Source organism: Trachurus trachurus, assembly GCF_905171665.1.
Source record: "Trachurus trachurus genome assembly, chromosome: 15".
NCBI lineage: Eukaryota > Metazoa > Chordata > Actinopteri > Carangiformes > Carangidae > Trachurus > Trachurus trachurus.
Window position 1 is genome coordinate 1,614,042 of NC_139906.1, and position 26,501 is coordinate 1,640,542.

Below are 26,501 nucleotides of genomic sequence, written 5' to 3' on the forward strand. Positions count from 1 at the left end.
TTCCGTATGGGAACCGCTCTGTGCAGCGCTGTTCTGCAGCGCGAGTCAACCTGCTTCGTTGCCTTGTGACGATTTGAGTACCGCTGCTGAGAGCGCGAGCATATTATGGGATGTTTAAGGTTTGTAGCGAGCCGTCGGAAGAAAAAAAAATATCGAGGGTGATGTTCAGCACACACACACGTGCAGGTCACCGGTCTGTGTGTCTCCTGCTGTTTCACACGGAGCTCTGCTGTGGAAAGACGTCTCCTCCACTCCGAGATGTAGAGAAGAGAAACACAAGTTTCTTTTCACACATGATGAGCCAATCACAGTGGTCATTAAAAAAAAAAAAATCGGCAAATTTACTGGTCGCACATGCGCGAGTAGATGAAAAATGTACTCGCATTGTATCAACTTTTAGTCGCAAAATGCGACCATTTAGTCGCAGTCTGGAGCCCTGTGTTTTGTTTTGTGGGTCTTTATTTTGTGCAATTTGATATTTATTCACTTTTGTGAACATGCTCTGAATGCAGAGATGCATTAGAAGTCAAGTATATCGTTTTGTTGGTCTCCATTTTGTGCAGTTTGATATTTTTTTATTCACTTCCGTACATGCAGTTGTCATGGTAACTCCTCAGCTTCATTCATGTGCTCTAAATGCACTTTGCTCAATAAAGAGCTAAATGAGTTTTTAAAGGCTTAAAAAAAATAAATCTTGGTTTGAATTCTATAAAAGTGGGTCGCGACTTAATGACCATGGGAAGATGTGGAGCCCAGAGTGAGACTAGTTGAGAACCCATGCAATAAAGCACAATGAAGTGTCGCAGGAGCATTTTATTGAGCATTTGCGGTAGCGAGGGCTCTACCATAACATTTTTCCCAAGGAGCACGCCTAAAGTGAACTATTTGGAGGCACAAAAAGAAATTGGGGAGCGAAATTAAAAATATTTATGTAACACATTATTTATTTAATTCAACTCAGTCTGACCTGTGACTCTCCACTGCTGCTCTCTGCTGAGCTGAAGGGTCGGATCCTCAGGTAAACCTGCAGGTGTTCTCTGGCCTCCACACCGGAGCTCTGAGGAGGAAAGATAGTCACAGTCAACATTTATCGGCCTCAGGTGGAAGCGCACAATAAAATAAAATACACAATCCAACAACTCCACAACGCTCTGGTGGACAAGTTGTGAGCTGCACATTCACCACACTATGAGATAATAACACAACGTTACCACACAGAGTTGTTTTGGTGGAAATACAGAGACTGTTGATGAAAAACTGTCCCTGAAGGCAACGCGCATCAGTGGTTTTACATGAATTTCCCTCTAAAACAACTCTGTGTGGTAACGTTGTGTTATTATCTCATAGCGTGGTGAATGTGCAGTTCACAACTTGTCCACCAGAGCGTTGTGGAGTTGTTGGATTGTGTATTTGATGAGTTTGATGAGGGAACAAAACAACATGCACCGATAATTAGTCCGTCCAAATTAGGCTTGGGCGATAGGACGAATGTATCGCCAATCGACCACCGGCTGAGTCCGTCACGGTTGATTTAATTTTTGGCGATTGTCTGGGCGATTTTTTTTGCATTTTATTTCGCCAAATTAATGGTCTGCCTCCACAGAATTCAACTCTAATTTACATTGAGCACAATTCAAAGCATGCGTAAATAGGATCTGGCAGCTATGTAATATGTATGTTATTCACACTGATTTCCGATTAGTCTGAATTATTTTTAGAAGAGCGTTATGTAATGTTTTATGATATTCAGTGTGCCCTTATTTTGAAATCCTTGTACCGGGGGTTACTGCTACCAAGGATACTGAAATAAAAGTAGCGAAGCTCCGGACAGAGTTGCTGGTGATTGTATCCACGTTATGATACGTTATGAAAACACATGTGTCTATCACAACAACGGATTATCAAGCTGATTATCCATACGAAAGGTAGGCTGCCGGTTCTCACGGCCCGGACTTCTGCCAATAGTTTTTTTTTTTTTTTTTGAGGGTGTGTGAGTGTATGTGTGTGTGTGTGTATGTGTGTGTATGTGCGCCGAGCGGACCCGTCTTAAAGAGACACGCGTCTATGGGACAGGCTTTTATTTAATTTAGAACAAATCTTATGCTCAGCAAAGATGGAAAATATATAGCAAGGGCGCCGGAATGGGGGGGGCCAAGGGGCCATTGGCCCCCCCACTTTACGCCCCTGCCCTGCTCTTCTGGTCGCTGATCACCACAGGCCGCTATCCCGGTTTCAATAATTCCCCCGGTCCCACCCACATCAAATGAAATAAACCAGTAAAACATAGAAGAATCTTTCATTTTAAATCAAATCTAATGCTACTCTGTCTGTAGTGCAGCCCAGTAAATAGTCCCAATTCAAGTCTCTCCGGCTATATGGTGCTCACGTGAATGCACAGCTGAGCGGAGCTTCTCTAGCTTCCGTCGTCCTCCCTCCGCTTATTATCACCTTCACCTTCGTCACCTTCTCATCCTGTAGGCTTCATCCACAAACACTGTGGACCAAGTGCACCATCTCAGAAAGTGCAACTTCTGCTCTGCCGGTGAGCGAAGGGAAGTTTACTTTGAAGAAATGCGAGGAAAAGATTAATTAACCTGACGTGTTAATAGCCTAGTTCAGATTTGGTGACATGCCTTTAGTTATTATCAATACCAGGTGATTTACAGTTGTTACAGTTGTTTCACCTGGAGATGACGTAGCCTACACACCCACAGAGACAGGTGATGAACCGGACTATAGCGGCGAGAGATTTATGACGTTACGTAATTCAATAATCAATATTAACGAGGGCGAGTATGATGTCTGCTTATTTCCAGCATGTCACTGTCTGTTTACAGAATCAACATCTAGCTCATTCCTAAAGTTTGTGAAGTGTGTGTGGAGTGGTTGAGCGGACCTGCTGACAGATGTGCAGCTGACAGCCATGACATCACTAGACCTGAGCCACCAGCTGATCCTCCCTCAACCACGTCCTGAGGACGGGACAAAGTCTCCTGGATATTATTTTTTCTTTTCCTTTATTCATTTCTAACTGGCTCGTTTTGCCAGTAAAAACCATAACTTGTGAGAAAAAGAAGAAATGCGCGAAAACAACAAAATTGAAACATTGTAACCACAGCTGGCCCGAGTGGTCTATAACAGCGGTCCATATGAAGCGAGCACAGTCACGGACTGAGACAAAGTTATTTAGCTACATAAAGTCCAAACGTCTGTCTTAGCAGGCGTTGTCCTTAAGCATTGTTCCTATTATTAAAACATGAATGACAAGAAAAGAGGTGAAAAGTAGCTGCTGCAGACTGATGCGCCACAGACCTGAGTGCTCATAAACTGTTACTTCGGCTTTTACAAAGGCTGATTTTCTGCTTGATCCATGATGATTAATTTACCTACAGAAAAACTAAATGCATGGTAAAAGTAACATTAGCCTACTAATATTTTAGAGATCTCAAATTCACAAATGATGTTTTCTATTATTAAAATTCTGATTAAAAAAATTGGGTCAGGTCGGACCACGGGCTTCTTTTATTTTTGCCGTGGTCCAGCCGAGAGACTGCTCGTGAGTCCGGCTGCATCAGGTCCAGGCTTCAACACCTGGATCGGACCGGGTCGGGTCGTTGAGAACCTAGCAGTTTATAGAAACTGTTCAAAGAGGTGTAGTATTCACAACATTTTATTTAGGCTACTCAAACCGGCAGCCAGACCAGAACAGGAGACCGGAGTACAGGGCTTTCTTTTTTTTCTCTTCTTTTTTTTGATAAATTACGGTATCATGAGGGTCTGGGAGACGCTGGCGGAGGAGGGGGGGGGGATTACGCATTATGCTGGTATTACGCATCACGGCCGGACGCTACAATATGACTATTGCACCGACAGTGAGTGTGTAAATCTATGCCCTGTAACAACCCAACCTCCATGGCCCCCCCACCTCTACAATGAATCCGGCGCCGCTGATATATAGTCTAATATAATAACATGTTTATGTTGTTTGGATACTTTGGATCCAGAGCAGCATTCATTTACAAGTCAGCACCAATTAAACTACTTTTAAATAGCCTAAATGTAAACATTTAATAACTCGGGTCAGGTCGGAGTCGGACCACAGGCTTCTTCTTTTTTTCTTTCTTCCTCACAGGAGAAATAAGGTGTGCGCTGCGCTGCGCACACCTCGCTTCTCTCTGACGCGTCGGTGCTCTGGTTGTGACTGATCTGCTGCCTTGAATCCGCCCTTTATACGTGCGCGTTCACAGATTCACAGCAATTCTGTTGAAATGATTTATCTATCACCTGCGCTCTGCACACGTGTCATAACGGCCGAATATATCGTCAACCGCCGATTTAAAGGGGTACGGTGGCCGATTGGAATTTTTTTACCTATCGCCCAAGCCTAGTCCAAATCTCACGTGATTTGCATCGACACCCAGTTCACGGCTCCGCAAATCGCGCGAGATTCCGGCAGAGCAACACTGGGAGCTTCCGCTACAAACAAGCTTAAAATATAGACTTATTTAATTTTTTTTCGGAACAATTTCTCATGTCGGGGCTTCACCACAAGAGGGACATTACAGACGAGCACTATGGAGGTATTTGGATGTTTTTTGGTGTGTCTTTTTGGACGAAGGAAAATGTGAGCTCCGTTCTCAACCGTCATATGGACATGCAGTGCTGCACGGAGCCCCCCTGTAACTCAGAGAAGCCACGGAGGACTCTGAAACTTTGAAATTTGAATTTTGGGTGAACTATCCCTTTAAACACCATCCAAGAAGAGAAAAGTATATCATAAAATATAAGTAAGTAAAGTGAGTAAACATTTGTCACTAGAAACAGATATGTGGGGGGTTATTGCACCTGTTAGAGATTATATAACAACATTTTCACATAATAGTGCACATGTGTTTGCAGGTATCACTGTGGACGGGACGGGTCAGTTTCACCTGTGAGTCAGTGGAGGTGCAGACACCTGGTGGGGGTGGTGGGGGTGGGGGGCGGCGGTGGAGGGGTCTGTGCAGCTCGTCCTGCTCCACCTGTTCCCCTCGGTCGGCCCCGTGGGTCAGACATGAGTCCATCATCATCATCCTGCAGCGACAACAGCAACAGAGAGAGGAAGGAGGTTAAACAGGGTTTATACAGAAATTCTTAAGTTGAATTTAATACCTTTTAATACCTTTTTTAATACCGTCACAATATTTTTTAATACCAACACGACTTCGAGCTGCAACTGTAGTGGCAACTTTTCGAACTTCAGTGTTGGGGGTAACTAATTAAAAAGTAACAGATTACTGTCATTTTCTTACTTAACTTTCTGAGTGACTAAGTGTAGTAGGCAAATGCTTACAATTCAAATCAAGTACCTGTTACCTGTTAGGGGTGTGTGCTTAGGGCGGTGACACTCACCATTAACAAATTATATACAGGTGCATCTCAATACATTATAATATCATGGCAAAGTCCATTTCCAGAAGTAAAGCCAACATTTCTGTAGCCTATTAAAAATGTTTTTTTAATTGGTCCTTTGTAATATTTAGATTTTTGGGGATACTGAATTATAAGTCTTCATTTAACGTTAGTCATAATTAGTACAATTAAAATAAATAGAATAAATAAAGACATGAAATGTTTCATTCTTTGTGTTAGTTTCACTTTTTGAAGAACATATGATATGTTGCGGTAAAAAAAAAAGAAAAAAAGAAGGATCGTTGATTCGGTGGAAACCCGGCTTCACAGGCGGGGTTAGGGCACAGAGTAACTTGTGGTGCAACAGATCACAGCTGATCCGTGATCAGCACACAAGTGGTCCGCGGATCGATCAATTAAAAAAAAAAAAGGTGTGTGTGTAGAGTGGGGACGCATACGCGCACCGTGGCAGCCGAATGAACGGGCAATTTAAAAAAAACTCTGCTTGTATATTTGAAGCTGCAGCTTTACTTTGTGCACAACAATAACTGCATGTTGTTTTATCAACATGTGTACTACTCTGAACGTCGCGACGCACCACGTTAATTTGCCTCATTAAAAGCATTCGAACGTCAGTTTCCACCATCGAATGTTCTCATTTTGACTAACATTCGAATTGTATTCGAATAGCGAAGTTCGTTCTGACAGCCCTAATAGTGAGTGCTGAAAGATCTACAAGTACATTCCAAAAAAACCCAAGTGTCTTTTAAAATAGTGGTTCCCAACCTTTGTTGGTCAGTTTTTTTTTTGTTTGTTTTTTCAATTAGCCTACTAGACATTTCAGGTGTATTTAATTTTTTTTTTTTTATATTCGGCCTTGCTTTTCACTCATTCCACCAAATACCGTATGTTGCTTTTTTTTGCAGTATCAGACCTGCTGATGGTTATTAGATAGTTATTAATTATGTGTAGTCGTCATGCTGGTCCCATCATACACAACGATGTGTGTTGTCAATGAACAAGCAGCTCTACAGAACCAGGATGTAAGAAGCTGCTGCATGTTTAAACATCAAACAGCATCTCCTTCATTCTCCTGGTAGTAATAGATTACATTTATATAGTGCTTTTCACCCAACACCCAAAGTGCTTTACAGCAACCATTATTCATTCATACCACATTCACACCAGTGATGGTAAACTAGGTGTAGCCACAGCTGCCAATGTGCACCAAACCACCACCATCATTCATACACATCCACATGAGGAAAGGTGGGTAAGGTGTCTTGCCCAAGGACACTATGACAGAGACTGGGACAGAGCGGGATTCGAACCGCCAACCCTCTGGTTACTGGACGACCCGCTCTACCGCCTAGCAGGCTGTTTAAAGCTGTACAGAAATGGCCGTTTGTCCTGTTTGTCGCGCCGAGTTGTCACGAGCTGCAACACGAGTTTACCTGAGTAAGGAAAACTAATTTGATTGGTCGTTATCGAGCGGGCGGGATATTCAAAGCTTGGGGCGAGACCGAGCTCCGTGTGTGTATCTCAGATGTTTGAATGACGGATTATGGATCCAATATCAGTGGCTGGTGAATCGTGTACAGGATGACGTATAATCTGTGTGCATTATCCAATGCGAAAAAAAAAACACCACACTTTCATCCCGGATTTACTCAAAAATAGAATTTTGCACAGAGCCAGACCCAGAGTGGGCTCAAATTCAATTTTCTTTTCTGTACAGCTTTAACAGGTGGAGGTCGACCATGAACATCCTCCTCCAGAGTCTAGTAGGGCTGACCCGATTACCATATTTTGATAATCATAGCGTAAATAATGAATTATGGCAAACAAACACATGTCTCCAAAGTCAGGCAGGTTTCCAGGATGCCAAGTAGCCGACTCAATTTAATGTAACAGTTGCCGATGAGAACCGGTGTCAACAAAAACAATCGATCACGGACTTCATGATCGATTACCATGGCGACGAACGAAGCTTCGATTTTTGGGGGTTCAGCCCTACAGTCTAGTTAAACCTCTGTCATCCAGAGTCTGGAGGATGTTTCTCTTATTTAACCTTTATTTTAACAGGGTAGATCCATTGAGAGCGAGCTCTCTTTTTCAAGGATGCCCTGTAGCACACAGAGATCACAGAAGATCAAACATCAAAACAGCACAATCAAATACAGTTCTGAAAACAAGAGTAGTAAAATCACTAACTGAGTTTTGTAAGTTATTCCATCGGTGTGGGGCGTAGAAGGAGAAGGCAGTGTGTCCTCGTTCTGAGTCTGTGTGAGGGAGGTGGAGTCTGATGAGGGGCTGTCGCTCTGTGGTTTCCTCCTCTGGAACTCTGACCAGCTGGGCAGTCTGCCTCAGATCATCTGTCACTAACTTGTATCTTCACAGCGCCACTAGTGTCGTCACTCTGAGGAGAAACTCTCAGAGTGACGACACTAGTGGCGCTTTCCCACTACACTTTAACGGCACTGCTCAGCTCTACATGGCGCGGCTCGGCACTGCATGGCGCGGCATGGCTCGGCACTGCTCGGGACTAGATGGCGCGGCGTGGCTCGGCACTGCTCGGCACTGCATGGTGCGGCACAGCTTGGCACTACATGGCACTGCTCGGCACTGTATGGCGCGGCTCGGCATGGCGCGGCACTGCTCGGCACTACATGGCACAAAGGCTCTGCATGGCGCGGCGTGGCTCGGCACTGCTCGGCACTGTATGGCGCGGCTCGGCATGGCGCGGCACTGCTCGGCACTACATGGCACAAAGGCTCTGCATGGCGCGGCGTGGCTCGGCACTGCTCGGCACTGTATGGCGCGGCTCGGCATGGCGCGGCACTGCTCGGCACTACATGGCACAAAGGCTCTGCATGGCGCGGCGTGGCTCGGCACTGCTCGGCACTGTATGGCGCGGCTCGGCATGGCGCGGCACTGCTCGGCACTACATGGCACAAAGGCTCTGCATGGCGCGGCGTGGCTCGGCACTGCTCGGCTCTGCATGGCGCGGCACGGCTCCACATGGCGCGGCACGGCTCGGCACAGCTCGGCTCTGCATGGCGCGGTACGGCTCGGCACAGCTCGGCTCTGCATGACGCGGCACGGCTCGGCACAGCTCGGCTCTGCATGGTGCGGCACGGCTCGGCACTGCTCGGCACTGCTCGGCACTAGATGGCGCGGCACGGCTCGGCACTGCTCCGCATGGCGCGGCACTGCTCGGCTCTGCATGGCACGGCACGGCGCGGCACTGCTAGGCTCCGCATGGCGTGGCACGGCCCGGCACTTCGAGGCTCTGCATGGCGCGGCGCGGCTCAGTACTAAAAATGGTACCTGGTACTATTTCAGTACCTGGTACCAGGTACTAGGGCTAGTGGAAAAGCAGTTTCCGGGCTCGTGGCTGTGAGCACCCAACTCAATAGGGTTTGAATGGAAAGTAGACGCCCAGAGCGCTGAAAACGCGCCTGGTGGACACGGCCCCTAAGACTGTAGACCACTTACAACAGAATTCAAAATAGGCTGGGATAATAAATCAAAGGAAAAGTTTATCAAAAAAGAAATATTGCTCAACTCTACAAAAACAAAAACTACAGTCTGTACAGACAGTCATGACATGTGCCTCAGCTCATTTGATTTTGTTTTTAAGACTTTATAAAGTCGTGAAAAGACTTTTTAATACTTTTTAAGGGTCTTAATTTTCCCAAAATTGATTTATCACCTTTTAATACTTTTCAAGACCCCGCGGATACCCTGTTAAAGGACAGACGACCGTGTTTATCCAGCGTCTTAAAGTGGCGTTTTAATGAATGAATGAAAATGTGTTTATTTCGGTCAGGTCATTCAAAATTAAAAGTCCAACAGAAAACATCAGTTCAACTAGAAAAAAGCCAAACCGAAAAGGCATAGGCTGAAGCTATCGCTTATTTTCGCCTACCCTTCTTACATGATCAACTTATTCAGATGAGATCACATCATTCAAAACATCAAACAGAAAATCATATCGTTTTGCACAAAATCCCAAACATAATTCCATAATAGTGTCAGCTACATCAACCGCATCTCTCGTATTTTTCAATTTTAAAACCTATTTCTGATTTTCCTCCAGTGTAAGAATCCGTCTTCCTCCTCCAGATGTTTCAGAGCCTCCAGAGGTTCCTCAGTGAGGAGCTGACAGGAGGAGATGAGACTGAGCAGAAGGACGTTCTGTCTTTGTTTGATGACGAGAAGCTGAATCCTCAACTATTCTGATAATCTAATAATCGGTTTGAGTCAGGGTTTTTTAAGAAAAAGTCAAAATTCTCTGATTCCAGTTCTTCAATGTGAATATTTCTGGTTTCTTTGTTCCTTTATGACAATACACTGAGTCTCTCAAGACATTTGAGGACTTTGTTTGGTGGTTTGAGAAACACTGATTCACATTTTTCAACATTTTATTGACCAAACAACTAATCGATTCATTGTTCAAATAATTGACAGATTAATCAATAATGAAAATAATCATTAGTTGCAGCCCTAATCAAATCGTTTGGTATAGTTTGGACAGAGCAGGTACAGTATCATACCTAGGCCTGGGACGATAATACATTTTGCTGGACGATATATTGTCCCACAAATTATTGACGATAAACGATATTATTGACACATTTTTTTGAGAACAAATTAACCACTAATATAATAATAATATTTCATAATAATGCAAGTAGACCCTTTTAAATGCGATAAACTTTTATTTCTCATGAGTATTTTTTTTTTACCATTGTAATTGGAATGACAAGAACTTATATAGCTTGCTACTATCCTAAATAAATAAAATAAACAAAAAATAATAAACAGTGCAGTGCAGCTCTTCTGTCCAATAACGTTACACACCTGAAGCTCCACTTTTCATTCAAACAAACTAATGTCACTTCCACAGATTTCATCAATGAGACTAGCATTTATCTCCTATAAAGTATTAAACCAGCCGGCGGTAAACCTCTAAAACCTGCTGATAAGTTTTCTTAGTCGTTTTCTCCCCCAATGACGGAGGTTGACCGGCCGTGAGCTGCTGCAGACGGCTGCAGACTGTGGGAAGCCCCGCTCCTCCTGCTCGCTGCTACCACATTACCTCCAAAAACGTCGGAGGAAATCTCCTAACAGGCGATATGTGGATAAACTGACCAGACTGGGATCTTAACTGTGACTTTCTGGCATGAAAAAATATTAAAACTTTAAAAAGTGACGTGTTAACAGCGCGGCAGCAAGAATTACGGTAAAATAGCTTTTAGCTGCTTAGCTTTACAGCTAGCGCTGCCGGTTGCTGCCAAATGCATTCTGGGAAACAAAGATCCTGGATGACTGAAAAGAGGGTTCACTCCTTTCATTCTGCAAAACAAACGGCCCAGGTGCTGAGACCGATGCACAGAGTGAAGCCTCTTGTCATCCAGCCTGGTTGGAGGAAAACAAATACGTGCGCATGCACATGGCGATTTATCGAGGCCGGAAAAACTATCGAATTCATTTTCATTTATCGTGCGATTAATTGATTTATTGATTATCGTCCCAGGCCTAATCATACCTGTCTCTGATTTAATAAGAGACGTCATCTCACCAACAATGTCACATGGATTTATGAACTGGAAAGATTAAAGGGATAGTTCACCCTAGAATGATATTTCGCTCATTATCTACTCACCCTCATGTTGACTAAGGGCTGGAAGAATTATCAGAGTCCACCGTCCCTTCTCTTAGTTACAGGGGGTCTCGGCGTAGCAGTGAATTTCAATGCAACGGTTGCAAAGGGACACCAGAGCTCTTCGTAAAAAAACACACACAAAAAAACATCCAAATACCTCCATGATGCTCGTATGTAATGTCCGTCTTGTGCTGAAGCCCCAAATTGCGTAATTGTCCCGAAAAAAATTAAATAAGTCTATATTTTAAGCTTGTTTGTAGCGGAAGCTTCTCGTCTTCTTCTTCTTCTCCTCTTCCTGGTCCGTCCAAATATCGCGTGATTCGCAGTAACCGCACTGACGCCGGCGCAAATCACGCGAGATTTGGACGGACCAGGAATAGGAGAAGAAGAAGAAGCACAAGACGGACATTACATACGAGCATCATGGAGGTATTTGGATGTTTTTTTGTGTGTGTTTTTTTACGAAGAGCTCTGGTGTCCCTTTGCAACTGTTGCATTGAAATTCACTGCTACGCCGAGACCCCCTGTAACTCAGAGAAGGGACGGTGGACTCTGATAATTCTTCCAGCCCTTAGTCAACATGAGGGTGAGTAGATAATGAGCGAAATATCATTCTAGGGTGAACTATCCCTTTAAGAAACTTATTTTTGATTCATTCCCATGTATATTTAGTATTATTTTATAGATTACTGTCAAAATACGGTTGATTATACGGTACTCTCCCATTGACCATTTAACTATTCACTGACATATTTCTATATTCTTAGATAAGGATTCCCCTCACTGTTCCTATAAATTTAGAAGTGACATCATCTAAAATTCAGTTTACAGGGCACATAATACTGTGATAGCTCAGCTTCAGACCTACACTACACTAAAATTTTGAGGAAGACGCTTCATAACTAACTTTTAAATGCAGCTTTCAGCCAAGAATTATTATGTTTTCACTCTTTAGTAGACTGACTCTAGTGTTGTTGTTAGGAGCAAAGAAGAAAGAAGAAACTTGATCATATATATACGGCCTTGCCCAGGTGTTATATAACTCACAGGGAGCAGGTGTAACGTTAACATACATCATCAACCTGCTTGTTCTACTTGCAAAATACCACATACACAAATCCAAATTCGCTAATCACAATCCATTGTTTTTAATTTTTGAGAAGGAACTCAAACAATATTCATCAAACAAAAAAGCTATTAAAACCACTGAGTTACGCATTTTATATAATATTTTATTGGATTAATAGCAATGTTTTGTATACTATTTTGAATACTGCGACACCCCTGGCTTTGTATTGTTCTTTGTTTTGTATGTTTTACTAAATGTAATACCTGAATTGTCAATAAAGTTTCCCTTAAAAAAAATTTTTTTAAAAGAGTTAACGTTAAATGACGGTTGTTGAATAAAAGCAGCAGCAGTTGGTTCCTCAGAGACCGGGGAGAAGGAGACAGAAGCTCCGGTAGGTCCGGTTCTGTTCACCGAACCTCTTTCTCTCTCTGTTTATCCGAACTGTTAATATCCGGTCCGTTAATATAAAACTATAAAAACAAAAACGTTTTCTGTTCACGTTCAGCGGCTAAGCTAAATGCTAACTGTGCTAACTGCTAGCTGCTAACTGCTAACCGACACTTCTACTACAGTTTGACAAACCCCCGCTCTCTTTGTGAATAAAAGCCGTCGCCACCTGCCTCTGTGACCCGGATGTTGGTCCGCAGGTGAACTCACCTGTCCGCTGAGCGCGTGGCATCTGGTTCAGACACGGTAGAGTAGTTTAATCTTCTTTTTGTGAGCCGCTAACTTGACGTTTAGTTGTTGTGGAGCTAAAACACAACAACACTGAGCCGCCGCGGTCTGAGTTTGAAACGGACCAATCGGGTTCGAGCAGGAACTGCGCATGCGTATGTCATATGATGCGTTCACTGGTTGATGTTGTGGTCGGAAATCAGTGCTTTCACCGATAGGATCCAATGGCGATGGTGTGTTTACGGAACGAAACTATTATTGTGTTGATGTTCATGAATGAGTCGGACAAAACAAAACCCATGATCGCAGATCGATTTTTTAAATGTATTTATCTAATAGGCTATTTTATTATCCAACTACCACGGTGGTAACTTCTTTGTTTCCCTAACTCCACACAATTAAACATTAAATCATAATCTTATGATCATCTAGTTATAATAAATGATATGCAATTTATTCTTACACTTAATTTTTAAATATAGGAATTTCGTATTTATTGCCTTTCAGTGCACCTTACAGCAACTTTGCTTTTTAAAATGTCACGATGACAATAAAGCTCTTGAATCTTGAATCTAAATAAGTATATTTTATTTATTCATAATTAGATTTTATAACCACTGTTAATATGAATCCACCACTGGAAAACTGAGAAGCCAGGAAATTAGAAATTGATATTCACTGTAGTTCACAACTAAAATATTGATTTAGGTTTTTATAGAGATAGATAGATAGATAGATAGATAGATAGATAGATAGATAGATAGATAGATAGATAGATAGATAGATAGATAGATAGATAGATAGATAGATAGATAGATAGATAGATAGATAATGAGTGGTGTAAAACCCCAATCCCCTCTCCCTGCTCTCTCACAGCTACATCACCCATTTATTAACACCACATGTACATTAGATCTGTAGTTCAAACATCAGAGGGAATTGTTATCGTACTATGAAGGCATGAAATGAACGGTATGTAAGGGTTGATGTGTTTTATTACTTTATTGAGCTTGGCCATCTGCTGCAGCCTCATGACTTTGACTGGACAAATAATAGGCAGCAGTCATATTTATAGTCTACTTGCCAACAATGAGTACCCGGAAATGTTGAGTACCCCAAAGTTTTATGTTAGAAATATATAGTATGGGTCCCCAGTATTCAGAAACTGCCGGATGCTAACTTATATATATTGGGCAATTAGCACAATTTACATAATTAGCATAAATTAGCATAATTTCCTATATGGGCATTGGGCAATATTTCAACAAAATTGACTTGGCTGATCTGGGCAATATTGGAGTGGTTTTAGGGGTTATTGATGATGCTGAATCAATTTCTGACATTTTCAAAATCCAAAATGGCTGTCTAAACCGGTGACCAGATTTTGAAATCCATCAAAATCGGCCCACTGGCGGTTAAAATCTGGTAATTTCCGGTTTAGACAGCCATTTTGAATTTTGAAAATGTCAGAAATGGATTCAGCATCATCAATAACCCCTAAAACCACTCCAATATTGCCCAGATCAGCCAAGTCAATTTTGTTGAAATATTGCCCATATAGGAAATTATGCTAATTTATGCTAATTATGTAAATTGTGCTAATTGCCCAATATATATAAGTTAGCATCCGGCAGTTTCTGAATACTGGGGACCCTTACTATCTATTTCTAACATAAAACTTTGGGGTACTCAACATTTCCGGGTTCACAGTGGGGCTCTATGGGCTGGCAAGTAGACTATTACACTCACATGTCATCATTTTATTAGCATTTTGTACAAATCCAGGTGTTTGCTCTTTATTCACGTAACGTTGGATGAGATTATTTTATTTCGTTTGCAGAAGGACATCAGCATAGTTGAAACACAACAGTGCAGACAATTTTCATCTTATTTATACAAAATATCAGCAAGCATTGGCTATTGCATTCAACCAAAGCCGTGACCTCACCTTACGGCTGCTACTCTCCCAACCCAAAGCCCCCACCCCCACACTTGTCCTGAGGGTTAACATTAATTATAGACTACTGCAGAAAAAAAAACTAAAATAGACACAACAGTATGACAAGAACCTTATAGTTGCATAGATTATACATAGCAAACATATTCACATACATGGTGCTTCACACTTGATAATAATAGCGATAATAATGATAAAAAAAAATAGTAACTCCTTCCTTCCATATTTTCAATCCAAAATTGACACAATTGACAGCTCCCTTCCCACTCCTTCTACCCCTCTCCTCCCCTCCTCCCTCCTTCTCCTCTCCTCTCCTCCACTCTTCTCTTCTCCTCTCCTCCAATTTTCTCCAATTTTTCCCTGTTAAAAGGGTTTTCCATGGAGTTTTTCCTCATTTGATGTGAGGGTCTAAGGACAGAGGGTGTTGTTATGATGCCATGTAAAGCCCTTTGAGACAAACTGTTTGTAAAAACGGGCTACACGAATAAAATTGCCTTGCCTTGTCTTGCCCTCCTATAACTGCCCGGGTCTTCTCCCATTCCCCCCCCCCCCCATCATCCAGCACGACATCCCAACCCTTCTCAAAGGAATGACAACCTCAACCTGCGAACTCGACCCTATCCCACCTAGCTTCATTAACAACTGTCCCCCTCTTTCTGCTTCCTCTCTCTCTCTCTCTCAATTGTTCTGTCAATTAAAGGCCAAAAAGCCCAAAAAATATCCTTAAAAAAAAGCTAGATAAGAAATATACTTTTGGTGATAATGGGCAAAGGATGGACCCTCAAATTGATACATTTAACCATAGAATCCAATCTTATAAAGACTGTGTAATTGTAAAAAATATTTCACATATCTGTTAAGAATAGTAAACTATACTTTAAAATTATCCTACAAAATGTGTGAAAACTTGCACAGTATTCACATAGTGAAACTTGCTTATATTAATTACCATGCTGGTAATTTTTGCACTTTCAACTTTCAACATTTCAACTCAATTTGGTATTAACAAGGGTAAAATGGCTCAGCTTTCATCAGTGTCTGTGATTGCTGACCAGGGCTGGACTGGCCATCTGGCATACCGGGCAATGCCCGGTGGGCCGATGCACATATTTGGGCCGACCCAGTACTGTCATAATAAAAAAAAAAAAAAAAAAAAGGATATAGTTTTTTATCGACCGCAACAGTATCTGAGCCACTAAACGTGGCCCATTGGTTGATTTTCTTGAAGGACATTGGGCTAGTCCAATGAAATCTCTCAGCTCTCGTTGGCCCGCCCTTCCCCTCCCTCTTGATCATTTGTCTGTGCCGGGGATCACCACCGCCCCCCCACCCCCCAGCAGCCACAGGTGCTGCTGCGCCGGGAGACGAGCGAGGAGGACCCGGCGATGATGAGCGAGTGGAGGCAAGTAACATTAGCCTGGGGCTGGCTAGGCTACACTTTTGAGACCTGTCCAAAACAAAGCAAAAAACGTTTTTACATTGAATGTGATAACTAACTGCATACTGGTGAATGCAGCTGCCGCTAATGCTAACGTAGCTCCACAGGGATTGAAGCAGTTATTTTTCTAACATGTGACAACATATTAGCCCATTAGTTGAAGGGCTGTGAGTCATCCATCATATCTGAGACCTTCATCTTGACTTTGTGAGTTTATGCAACTTGTTTTGTCTCAGATTTAAAAAAAGAAAGAAAAAAAGGTTTGATTATGATTACCGGTATATCCTTTTTGAAGCATTGATGATGATTTTAAATTCAAACATCTGCATATCGTTTAAGTTCAATTAACAGGAATACAGTAGGCCTTAGGCCTCTTTTGAGACTTTTAAGTCATCCTTCATGACAGATAAATGTATTCACTAGGTGTCACCACGTCACAAAAAGGCTACTTGGCTACATATACTTGTCAGTACACAAATACTGAGTACAAGTTCTGTTTGCTGTTTCTTGCAGGTCACAAATTTGGTGAGAGTGGAGCTGGCTGGCTGTGGACGAGGAAGTAGGGCAATACATACTTGTGCACATACACATATGAGAATGCATATCTATTCAGACCTGTAATTCTTAGACTTTTTTCCCCCAATTCTCTATGGTTTCATAATGACTGAGTCACCTTTTAATAGGTTCCATCTCTAATGCTGCTACTGTCTGTAATATGTTTCTATTTAGATTATTTGTCATGATATTTTCTTACTATTGTCCCTGTTTGTCCTCATCTCCCTGTCTCTCTCCGCAAGAATTGTGGACTTCACACTTCTACGCTGTGTGATAATGTAGTGGGCTGGTCTGGACAGAAAATGCCCGGGCTGAATTTTTGTCCCAGTCCAGCCCTGTTGCTGACTGGCCTATAAGAAGCAGTGTTGGTTGGCTTTGAAAGAACAAGGAAACCCAACTGGACAGAGGAACAGGAACAATCTGTAGCGTTTCATTAATTCACTGTCATCGAGAATATCTCTCCTGCCTCTTCTGTCCACCATATTGTCTTCTGCTTAGGGAACTCCTAAGCCACTTAAAAGTCCTCTTCCCTGCTCTTAACAGATCCCACCTTAGGAGCTCTCTTAAGAGCTAGGATTCTTTAGGAATAGCTTTTATCTTTACTAGGATCTACTCTTAACTTTTAGGGGAGATTCTAAGAAAACATCATGATTCTAAGAATTTTCTTAGAATTTGGCCACTAGGAGCAACTCTTTGCACTAAGAATCTTTAGGAATACGGCCCCTGGTCTCAATCCCGACATCATTGAGCAATTTCTGGCCAATGTCCAACCTTCCATTTCTCTCCAAAATACTTGAACGTGTCGTTGCTGCTCAACTCAAAGCTCATCTCAACTCCAACAACTTATATTTGAACCGTTTCAATCTGGATTCCGTACTCAACGTCGCACCGAAACAGCCCTTCTTAAAATCACCAATGACCTCCTCCTCGCCTCAGACTCCGACCACCTCTCCATCCTCATCTTCTTGACCTCACTGCAGCCTTTGACACCATCGGTCACTCCATCCTCCTCTCCCGCCTTTCCTCCACCCTCCACCTCAACGACTTGGTCCCCTCCTCTTCATCCTGTACCTGCTTCCCCTCGGTAACATCGTCCGCCGACATGGTCTCCACTTCCATTGCTACGCCGACGACATCCAGCTTTACATCTCCACCAAATCCATCACTTCTACCACCCACGCCACCCTCACCTCCTGCCTCAACGACATCAAATCATGGATGCATCTCAACTTTCTGAAACTGAACTAAGACAAAACAGATATCATCATCATTGGTCCCAAATCCCTCACCAAATCTGCCAACAACTTCACACTCTCTATCGATAACACTTCCCTGACGCCCTCCCCCCACATTCGTAACCTTGGAATTTTGGCCAGGGGTAAGTTGAGCCACCTATCCTATACACTTAATGAATATATTTTGGCTGTATATGTCCAAATGATTAAATCAAGATTCTGTATGTTTGTGATTACAGTAAGTATGTTCCTATAAACAGGAAAAGTTGTTTATAGTGTGCCAAACTTTAATTTCAAAGAAAAATATCTGGGATTCTTCCCAACATGCAACGTAATTGCAAAACTCCCCAAATCTCAGAGAGTTGGTGGCTCAGCAGGAAGTCCCTGCAGTTTGTCTTCACCTGCAACCTGGACAGATGAAATATTAAGTAAAGGGGGAGGTAGGAGATGGATGGAAGGAAAGAAGGGGGGGTTGATCAATTTACCCCACTCCTATGGTCAACTTACCCCATTCATGGGGTAAGTTGAGTCACAAGACCACTTTTTTTGAACATGCTATATTTTAAAACCAGTTATATTTACACTCATTCTGTTCATTTGTAGGGATGCAAAACATCCTGAAATATATGCAGATGTGTTAGTTAGCAACAAAACTATAATTGTCTTGATGTCGTGATCCTGAATACAAAAAGTGGCTCAACTTACCCCACTCTCCCCTACGTCCAGAACTCTGCTTCCCGCCTGCTCACCCACACTCGCCCCTATGACCACATCACCCCCGTACTCCAAAACCTTCACTGGCTTCCTGTTCCCTACCGTTTACATTTCACAATCCTTCTTCTCACCTTCAAAGCACTTCACAACCTGGCTCCCTCCTACCTCACTGACCTCCTCGACCCCCACTCTCCTAACCGTTGCCTCCGCTCCTCTGATGCAAACCTCCTGTCATTACCCCCCCAGGACCAAGCCCCGTTGCTGGGGCGACAGAGCCTTCAGTGTCGCTGCCCCCTCCCTCTGGAACTCCCTTCCCAAACCCATCCGCACCTGCTCTGACCTGTCCACTTTCAAAACCTCTCTCAAAACTCACCTCTTCAAGCTTGCTTTTAATACCTAAATGTTGTCTGTTTTTATTCCTAACTGTTGTAATGCCCCTGATGTTTAAATGCTTTTCTGTGCTTCCTGTGTCATTTTTTTGTTTTTATTTATTTCCTGTACAGTGTCTTTGAGTCCTTAAAAAGCACTTTATGAATAAAATGTACTATTATTATTATTATTATTATTATTATTATTATTATTGATAATAATATTTTTAAAGGGACAACGAGGAGTTTTGGAAAAGCAAAGTGTTTTCACACTACATTTATGAGCCTCCGCGCACCGTGAAATTCTTTGACCGGCGCAAGACAGACTCATGTTTTCATTCATCAAGAATTAAAGTCAGAGGTTGGAAGACGATCACATACCGTCGTAGTTCCCACCATAAACGGAGATTCGGCGGCGTTATTCTCATGACTCGCCACGAAACCGAAAGCCACCACTAATAATAACAAAATAACGATAGAGACAAAACAATATATTTATCGAAAATGGGCCCATTAACAAGTGGTAACGTAGATTCATCCACATTAACGTGAGACTTTTTTATAACCAAATAGAAACTCCTCGTTGTCCCGTTAAATGGAAGAGATTATTTATAAAGAAAAACGATTCATAGCTTTTCATCCCTGTACTTTCAGTCTCTAAACCAATAAATCAGTGAGATTCTGTGCTGCAAAAACCTGTTGATCACATGAGACTGAGAGGAGAGATGAAACCACAGATGATTTCCTCCTGCAGGATCTCAGTGAAACTCTAAAGGGAACATCCGAGGGACGATGCAGGATCTCAGTGAAACTCTAAAGGGAACATCCGAGGGACGGTGCAGGATCGTTGACTGAGCTGATGGACAGGTGTGTGGCAGCTGACGAGTCTGGATGTAAGACGAGTTCCTCCTCTGCAGCAGCCTGGACTCCTTCTTCTTCAGCTGGCCCTCCCTCTGCTGTGGAAACACCCAGGTTGAAAGACTGCAGCTCTATGGCCTCCTGTTGGACTGGACTCTGCCCCCTGGTGGCCTGGAGAGATGTGGCAGCACACACAGACATGAGACTTCAGTTCAACATAGAGGAGCTGAGAGCTTCATGTCAGACAGAGCTCAGGGCAACAGAGGAGAGTCTGGTACCTTAAGGCTGAGACAGATGACAGCGATCAGCATCATCAGCAGACTGAGTGGCAGGATGACCAGTCTGATGATGCGACCTGTTGGATCTGATGAGACACATTCAGTCATCACGTTAGATCACATGACATGAGTACAACAGCTTCATTAAAGCAGAACTATGCAGGATTTGGGCTGTAATTATTGGGGAGCATACGTCAGTCCGACTGCCCAAAAGTCCGACGGCTCATTTCTCCGACTACCCATTCTACAGTGTTAAGGTTAGGTTTAGGGTAAGGTTAAGGGTTAGGGCTACATAAGTCGGAGAAGTGGGAGGTCGGACTAATGGACGCAAAAATAAAGAAATGTATGGTCGGAGAAATGGGTAGTCGGACAGACGTCATGCGCCCGTAATTATTGTGGCTCAGAGACACTGTGATGGTTGAGTGACCTATTATGAGGTGAATGGGGTCTAGGCCAATACCCCAATAAACACAAGCACGTGGAGGAGGTGGAGGAGGTGGTGGTGGCTAGTTTTTTGTTTTTTTTTACGACAGTGACATGTGCCTGAGTGCCTCCCAGAACTGTGGGGGAGCTCTGGAGAGGGAAAAAAAAGAGAAACCAACGAAGGAGCGAGCTATTTCCGGCCGACTTGCATAGTTCTGCTTTAAACAAACCTCAACATGTTTGAGTCGGTTCTTAGAGAATGAGGTCGTCTGATCGTCTCTGTGCACTGACGATGTTGGACAGACACAACAGGTGGACAGAGTTAGTCTGAAAGGATGAACTGAAGCTTCTTGTCTCCTTCCAGCCTGTGTCTGGTTGAAATGTCTCAGGTGAGTCTTATGCTGCCTTCATGTGCTATGGTACAGATGGTATTTTCCACTTGTGACCTGGTATTTACCAGTGCGTTGTGTTCATGTGCTTTTGTTGTTGTACAGAGAAAATAAAGATGGTGGACACACAGATTCAGACTCGTTACTTGGATAAAACCATAGATATATGACACGTGCTGCATCTACGTGTAAACAATCTTGGATTGCCAAATTCATCTCTTACAGCAAGAAGATGAATTATCAAAACTCAAACGGTAAATGTTAATATTCATGGAGATTTAGCACTGGCTGTTTGGTTGTGTTTTTTACTCTACATGCACGCATACATAAAGTGAATAGCTGCTAACTGTTTTCTAAAGGCTTGCCTTGCTTACCATTAACGAATCTTGCGTTGCTCGCCGCCATGTTGAAAAGGTCAAAGGTTATTCTCATCTCGGCAGCTCGGGCATCAAAAAATTCTACGAGTTGCCCAGTGGAAAATACCACATGAGAGGGTGTTCATGTGCACTTTTCATGTCGCCTTTTGGTTTACCATAATTACCATAGCACATGAAGGCACCATTAATCACCATCTTTACAGGCAGATTACCAAACATGATCCTGGTGAAGATGAATCATCCTGCTGACGTCTGACTCATCATGTAAAACCCAGTTTCTCACCATCATGGTGCTCATGTACCTTCACTGGACCCTCTCCTGTCGTGGACTTTTCACTACAGCAACATGGACGGATGAAGAGACAACTTGGGCCCCTGAGCACAGACAGGTGAAATGTGCTTCAACTCACCTGAGACGGTGAGGGACAGTCGACGGCTCTCAGAGGAGAAGTTATGAGAGAAAACGTAGAGGTGATAAACACAGCTGTAGTTTCCTTGGTGGGCGGGCTCTGCAGCAGGAAACAGGAAGGAGGCGGAGTGATTGACAGCTGGCTGGGTGTAGTTGTCCGTTGTGTTGGAGGAGGTGAAGGTGAGCTGGAAGGAGCCTCCTGGGTACTGTGGCTGGATAGAGCAGCTGATGGTGAAGTTGGAGCCCATCCACACTCCTGAATAACCCTGCTGCTGGGCCTGGGAGACCCCGTACATGGAGGACACAGAGATGATTGGCTGGACCAGCAGGTCTGTAAACAGAGAGATGATTGGTTGGCTGAATGTTAACAGTCAGACATAGAGCTTTCTTCATTGTTTAGGGTTAGGGTTAAATCCTAGATCATGGTCTGTGTGTGTGTGTGTGTCTGGGGGGGGGGGGCTGCTTTATAGTACTTTTAGATCAGCTGAACTGCATCAAAGTATGAAAGTTGATTTGTTGAAAATGTTTACCTACATCTCCAAACTGTCTAAATGTAAGTGGAAAGTGGAAGTTGACTTCTTGACTAAAGACGATGATGTAACATGTTGAGATATTAAATGTCTTGTTATCAGACCTTCACTCACTTAAATACAAAAAGAACAAGTTACTGAACATTTCTGTCTCCACAACAAAGGAAGGAAGACACTGAACCTGACTGTCACTGATGTCGTCACTGATGGACTCACCTGAACAGGTGATCTCCACGGTGGAGGGAGAGGAATATGATGATGAACACTCCTTCAGGGTAGATCCAGACAGAACACAGTCAGTGTCGATCTCCCACACAGACCTCTCTGAGGACTCCTCTCTTACTCTTGTTGAAACAGCAGAGCCACAGTCCAGATCTCTACAGGCTACAGATGCTTCCTTCAGGTTCCAGTTGCTGTACCAGCTGTTCACTGGTCTCCACTCTCCTAGTTTCAGCTGCAGTTGACCTGCACAGCGACTGGCTCCTCCCACCAACCTGACAGGCTCTGAACACAGAGAAGAGAGTGAAGAGTAAAAGAAGTGAGTTTGATTCAAACAGAAACGAAACAAATCCAAACTGTAGCTCCACTTGTACCTGAGCAGGTGAGTCCAACAGCTTTGCCAGGTGAGCAGCTGGTTCTAGTTGAGCCTGAGCTTCTACAGTCCAGGAGAGCTGACTCGTTGCCTCCACACTGGAACTCTTTGGTCCACATTGGAGCCTCCACTGCTCCATAGAGCGCCCCCTGGAGGACTGAAGGAGCCCCACAGCCAAGCTCCCTACAGACCACCTCTGCATCCTGCTGGTCAAAGTGATCTTCACACACTGAGGACCACCACTGGTCAGACTGGTTGGACCTGACCTCCAGTCTGCCTGAACACAGACTGGTCCCATTCACCAGCCTGACAGAGTCTGCAGAGAGAGACACAACATTTAAACTTTGATCCTGACCTTTATTTACTGTCATATCAACTTTAAAGTCATCAGCATGTGTCCAGAAATGAGTTCCTTCTGTCCCCAACACAACCATTAAAGAAACTCACAGTCCAGCTCATGAGTCAAAGGCTCAAGTCAACCAACGGTCTGGACTTCAACATCTTCACAGAAACAACTTTACCATCATCAGTCAACCACCTCGTTAGTCCACTTTAACCTACAGGAGTTTCTGAAGAGTCATGTGATGTGATTTGCTGCCACAGATGAAATAAATTCACGAGGAGTGAAAAGGATTCACAGCGTCTCTGACGTCTTTACAGCAGAAATAAACCAGAGAGAAATCTGTCAAACTCTGAAGAATGAGATCTGTCAGAGACGATGAGCTCAAAGAGACTGAAGGGTTAAAACTGTTGATGTTAAAGAAAATAATGATGCAGAGGCATGAGAGGAAGACGACTTTATAGTACTTTTAGATCAGCTGAACTGCATCAAAGTATGAAAGTTGATTTGTTGAAAATGTTTTCCTACATCTCCAAACTGTCTAAATGGAAGTGGAAAGTGGAAGTTGACTTCTTGACTAAAGACGATGATGTAACATGTTGAGATATTAAATGTCTTGTTATCAGACCTTCACTCACTTAAATACAAAAAGAACAAGTTACTGAACATTTCTGTCTCCACAACAAAGGAAGGAAGACACTGAACCTGACTGTCACTGATGATGTCACTGATGGACTCACCTGAACAGGTGATCTCCACGGTGGAGGAAGAGTAACCTGATGATGAACACTCCTTCAGGGTAGATCCAGACTGAACACAGTCAGTGTAGATCCACCACACAGACCTCTCTGAGGACTCCTCTCTTACTCTTGTTGAAACAGCAGAGCCACAGTCCAGATCTCTACAGGCTACAGATGATGCCTTCAGGTTCCAGTTGCTGTACCTGCTCTCCACTGGTCTCCACTCTTCTAGTTTCACCTGCAGGTCACCTGCACAGCGACTGGCTCCTCCCACCAACCTGACAGACTCTGAACACAGAGAAGAGAGTGAAGAGTAAAAGAAGTGAGTTTGATTCAAAGACAAATGAAGGAAATCCAAACTGTAGCTCCACTTGTACCTGAGCAGGTGAAGATTAATTACTTTGGCTCCATCTTGTGGTAGCATGAAGAACGACACTGATATAAAACAATGACAACAAGAGGCACAGTAGGAAGACAACAAGAGAGTTGCTATTACAATGTACATTTAAAGCAGAAGTAAGCGATCCGGTCGTTTTGGCTAATGCTGCGTTCCAGGCAGGCTTTTGAAACCGTAAATTACAGCTTCAAGTCACAACTAACGACTTTGTAGCGTTCCAGGCAACCCACTCGTGTTTTTCCGACCTGTTTTACCTGTGAAAGTCACTATAACGGCCACTCGTAACTTCTGACCCGTGAACACGTACCAGATCGAACTGGTGGTCGACTTCTTGGATGGTCGACTTCTTGGATGACAGTAGAACAAAGATTTGCTTATAGTTTGGTCACATTTTTGTTTAATATTTATCATGTGGGAAAACCTAATAATTTGGTGTTACAGCTACAAACAACTAAGGAAAGGCATGGCTATGCAACAAGGCATGCATTGAGTGCTCATTTCACCCTGCCTCTACCAAGAACTGAGGCACTTAGGAGAACTGTAATGTACAGAGCAGTGACATATTGGAATAGGCTCCCACCAAACATGACCAACATTGAAAATAAATGGAGATTCAAAAAGAAAATAAAAGAGGCCATTATTAGTAAAGAACTTACATTTTTTTAAGGTTTTGAAAAGTCAAAGTTGGTTGTATTTGTAAAATATTTTTATTCTTATTATTTTGTTTTATTTTGTTGTTTGTCATTTATCTAATTCTGTAAGTTATTGTATTATGTTTTGATTGTCATATATGAGTGTCTGGACCCCAGGAAGAATAGTCCTTACCAAGGTGAGGACTAATGGGGATCCATAATAAAAACAAAACAAAACAGGTCGGAAAAACACGAGTTACAGGCTGCCTTGAACGCACCATAACAGTCCTCGTCCCTACGTCACCACATTCACGCGCATCCCTTGGCTGCACACACAGAGAGGACCGCCCCTTTATGCCGTTCTCTCTCCTCATTGGATAAAACTTGTAGGATACGAGAAAAGTTTTCTCCTTGGCTCAGAGCAGAGCAGAGGGACTGACAGACCCGTGTTTCAGACCAAACACTCTATAGAAGTGATTGCTGTCGGAAGATATAACTATTTAAGACTTATACTAACACAAAAATATTGCTTACTTCTGCTTTAAGTCACAACCTCTGACACTGAGCTGATTGGGAAGCAGCCTCGCGGTGCGCGCTCCCTCACATGCACGTCCAGAGAGAGAGAGAGAGAGAAGTACGACCTCATGGATAACTCTGTGTGCCGCACATAGATGAGACGTGACAGTGGAGCGACTTAAACCTCTGTGACAGACTCAGATGATCTGGAGGCTCAGTAAGTCAGTAAGTTGGTTGAGATGATCCTACTCTGGTATTCACTCTATATCAGGACCGTCAGTAACCCTTGTAAACTATCCTTATTGAAATACATCTACTTCTTTACTTTTTCACTCTAGGAACTCATTTTAAATGTAAAGGAGACGATCTGTGACCAGGAACGTGAAGGACCGTCAGCTGGTGATCAGTGTTGACAGTGAAATCATTTCAGTGTTGAGACGTAGACACCACACTCATCCATCCACCAGCACCTTCATGTGTCCTCATCCTCTCTGTTTACCTGTGGAGTTGTGGCTTCCTTCAGCCCAGAGTCCTGAGGAGAAAACCAGAAAGGAAACATCAGTGAGGTCTGTGAAGACAGCCACGTCACTAAGAAGCAGAAACAGTCGCACCATCACACAGGTCAGGAACAAGTCATTCTGAAGTTGTTCCCTTTTAAAAACCAAGCCTATTATTTAGGCCTTTTCTCGAAAATTGCATATCCAAAATAAAATGAGTATACTGTATCTCTGCAACCACAAGGTCTATTTGAATACTTTTGGTGTCATAGTAAAGGGAAACAATTGAGGAATTGCTGAGATGTGTAAATTTCAGTATATCTGTTACTGGTGAAGAGTAAATGAAGATGACACACAGAAAAAATTAATAAAATTAATATTCGCCTAAAAAAAATCATATTTTTGATGAGTGCCCTTTAGAATAATGCTAATGAAGCTCAAACTCTCTAT

The 26,501-nt window shown here is 43.1% G+C and overlaps 1 protein-coding gene across 1 annotated transcript in view; it reads right to left on the reverse strand.

Moving 5' to 3' along the window:
• Positions 1–8,316, reverse strand: part of kif20ba (kinesin family member 20Ba) — a gene marked incomplete at its 5' end in the record, with an annotated part of 117,149 nt that extends 108,833 nt beyond the window's left edge. The window contains 3 exons of the mRNA XM_083988693.1: positions 968–1,057; positions 4,932–5,073; positions 7,886–8,316. Coding sequence (XP_083844819.1) covers positions 968–1,057; positions 4,932–5,073; positions 7,886–8,316 — 663 coding nt within the window. The remainder of the gene's footprint in view (positions 1–967; positions 1,058–4,931; positions 5,074–7,885) is intronic.
• Between the last annotated feature and the right edge of the window lie 18,185 nt (positions 8,317–26,501).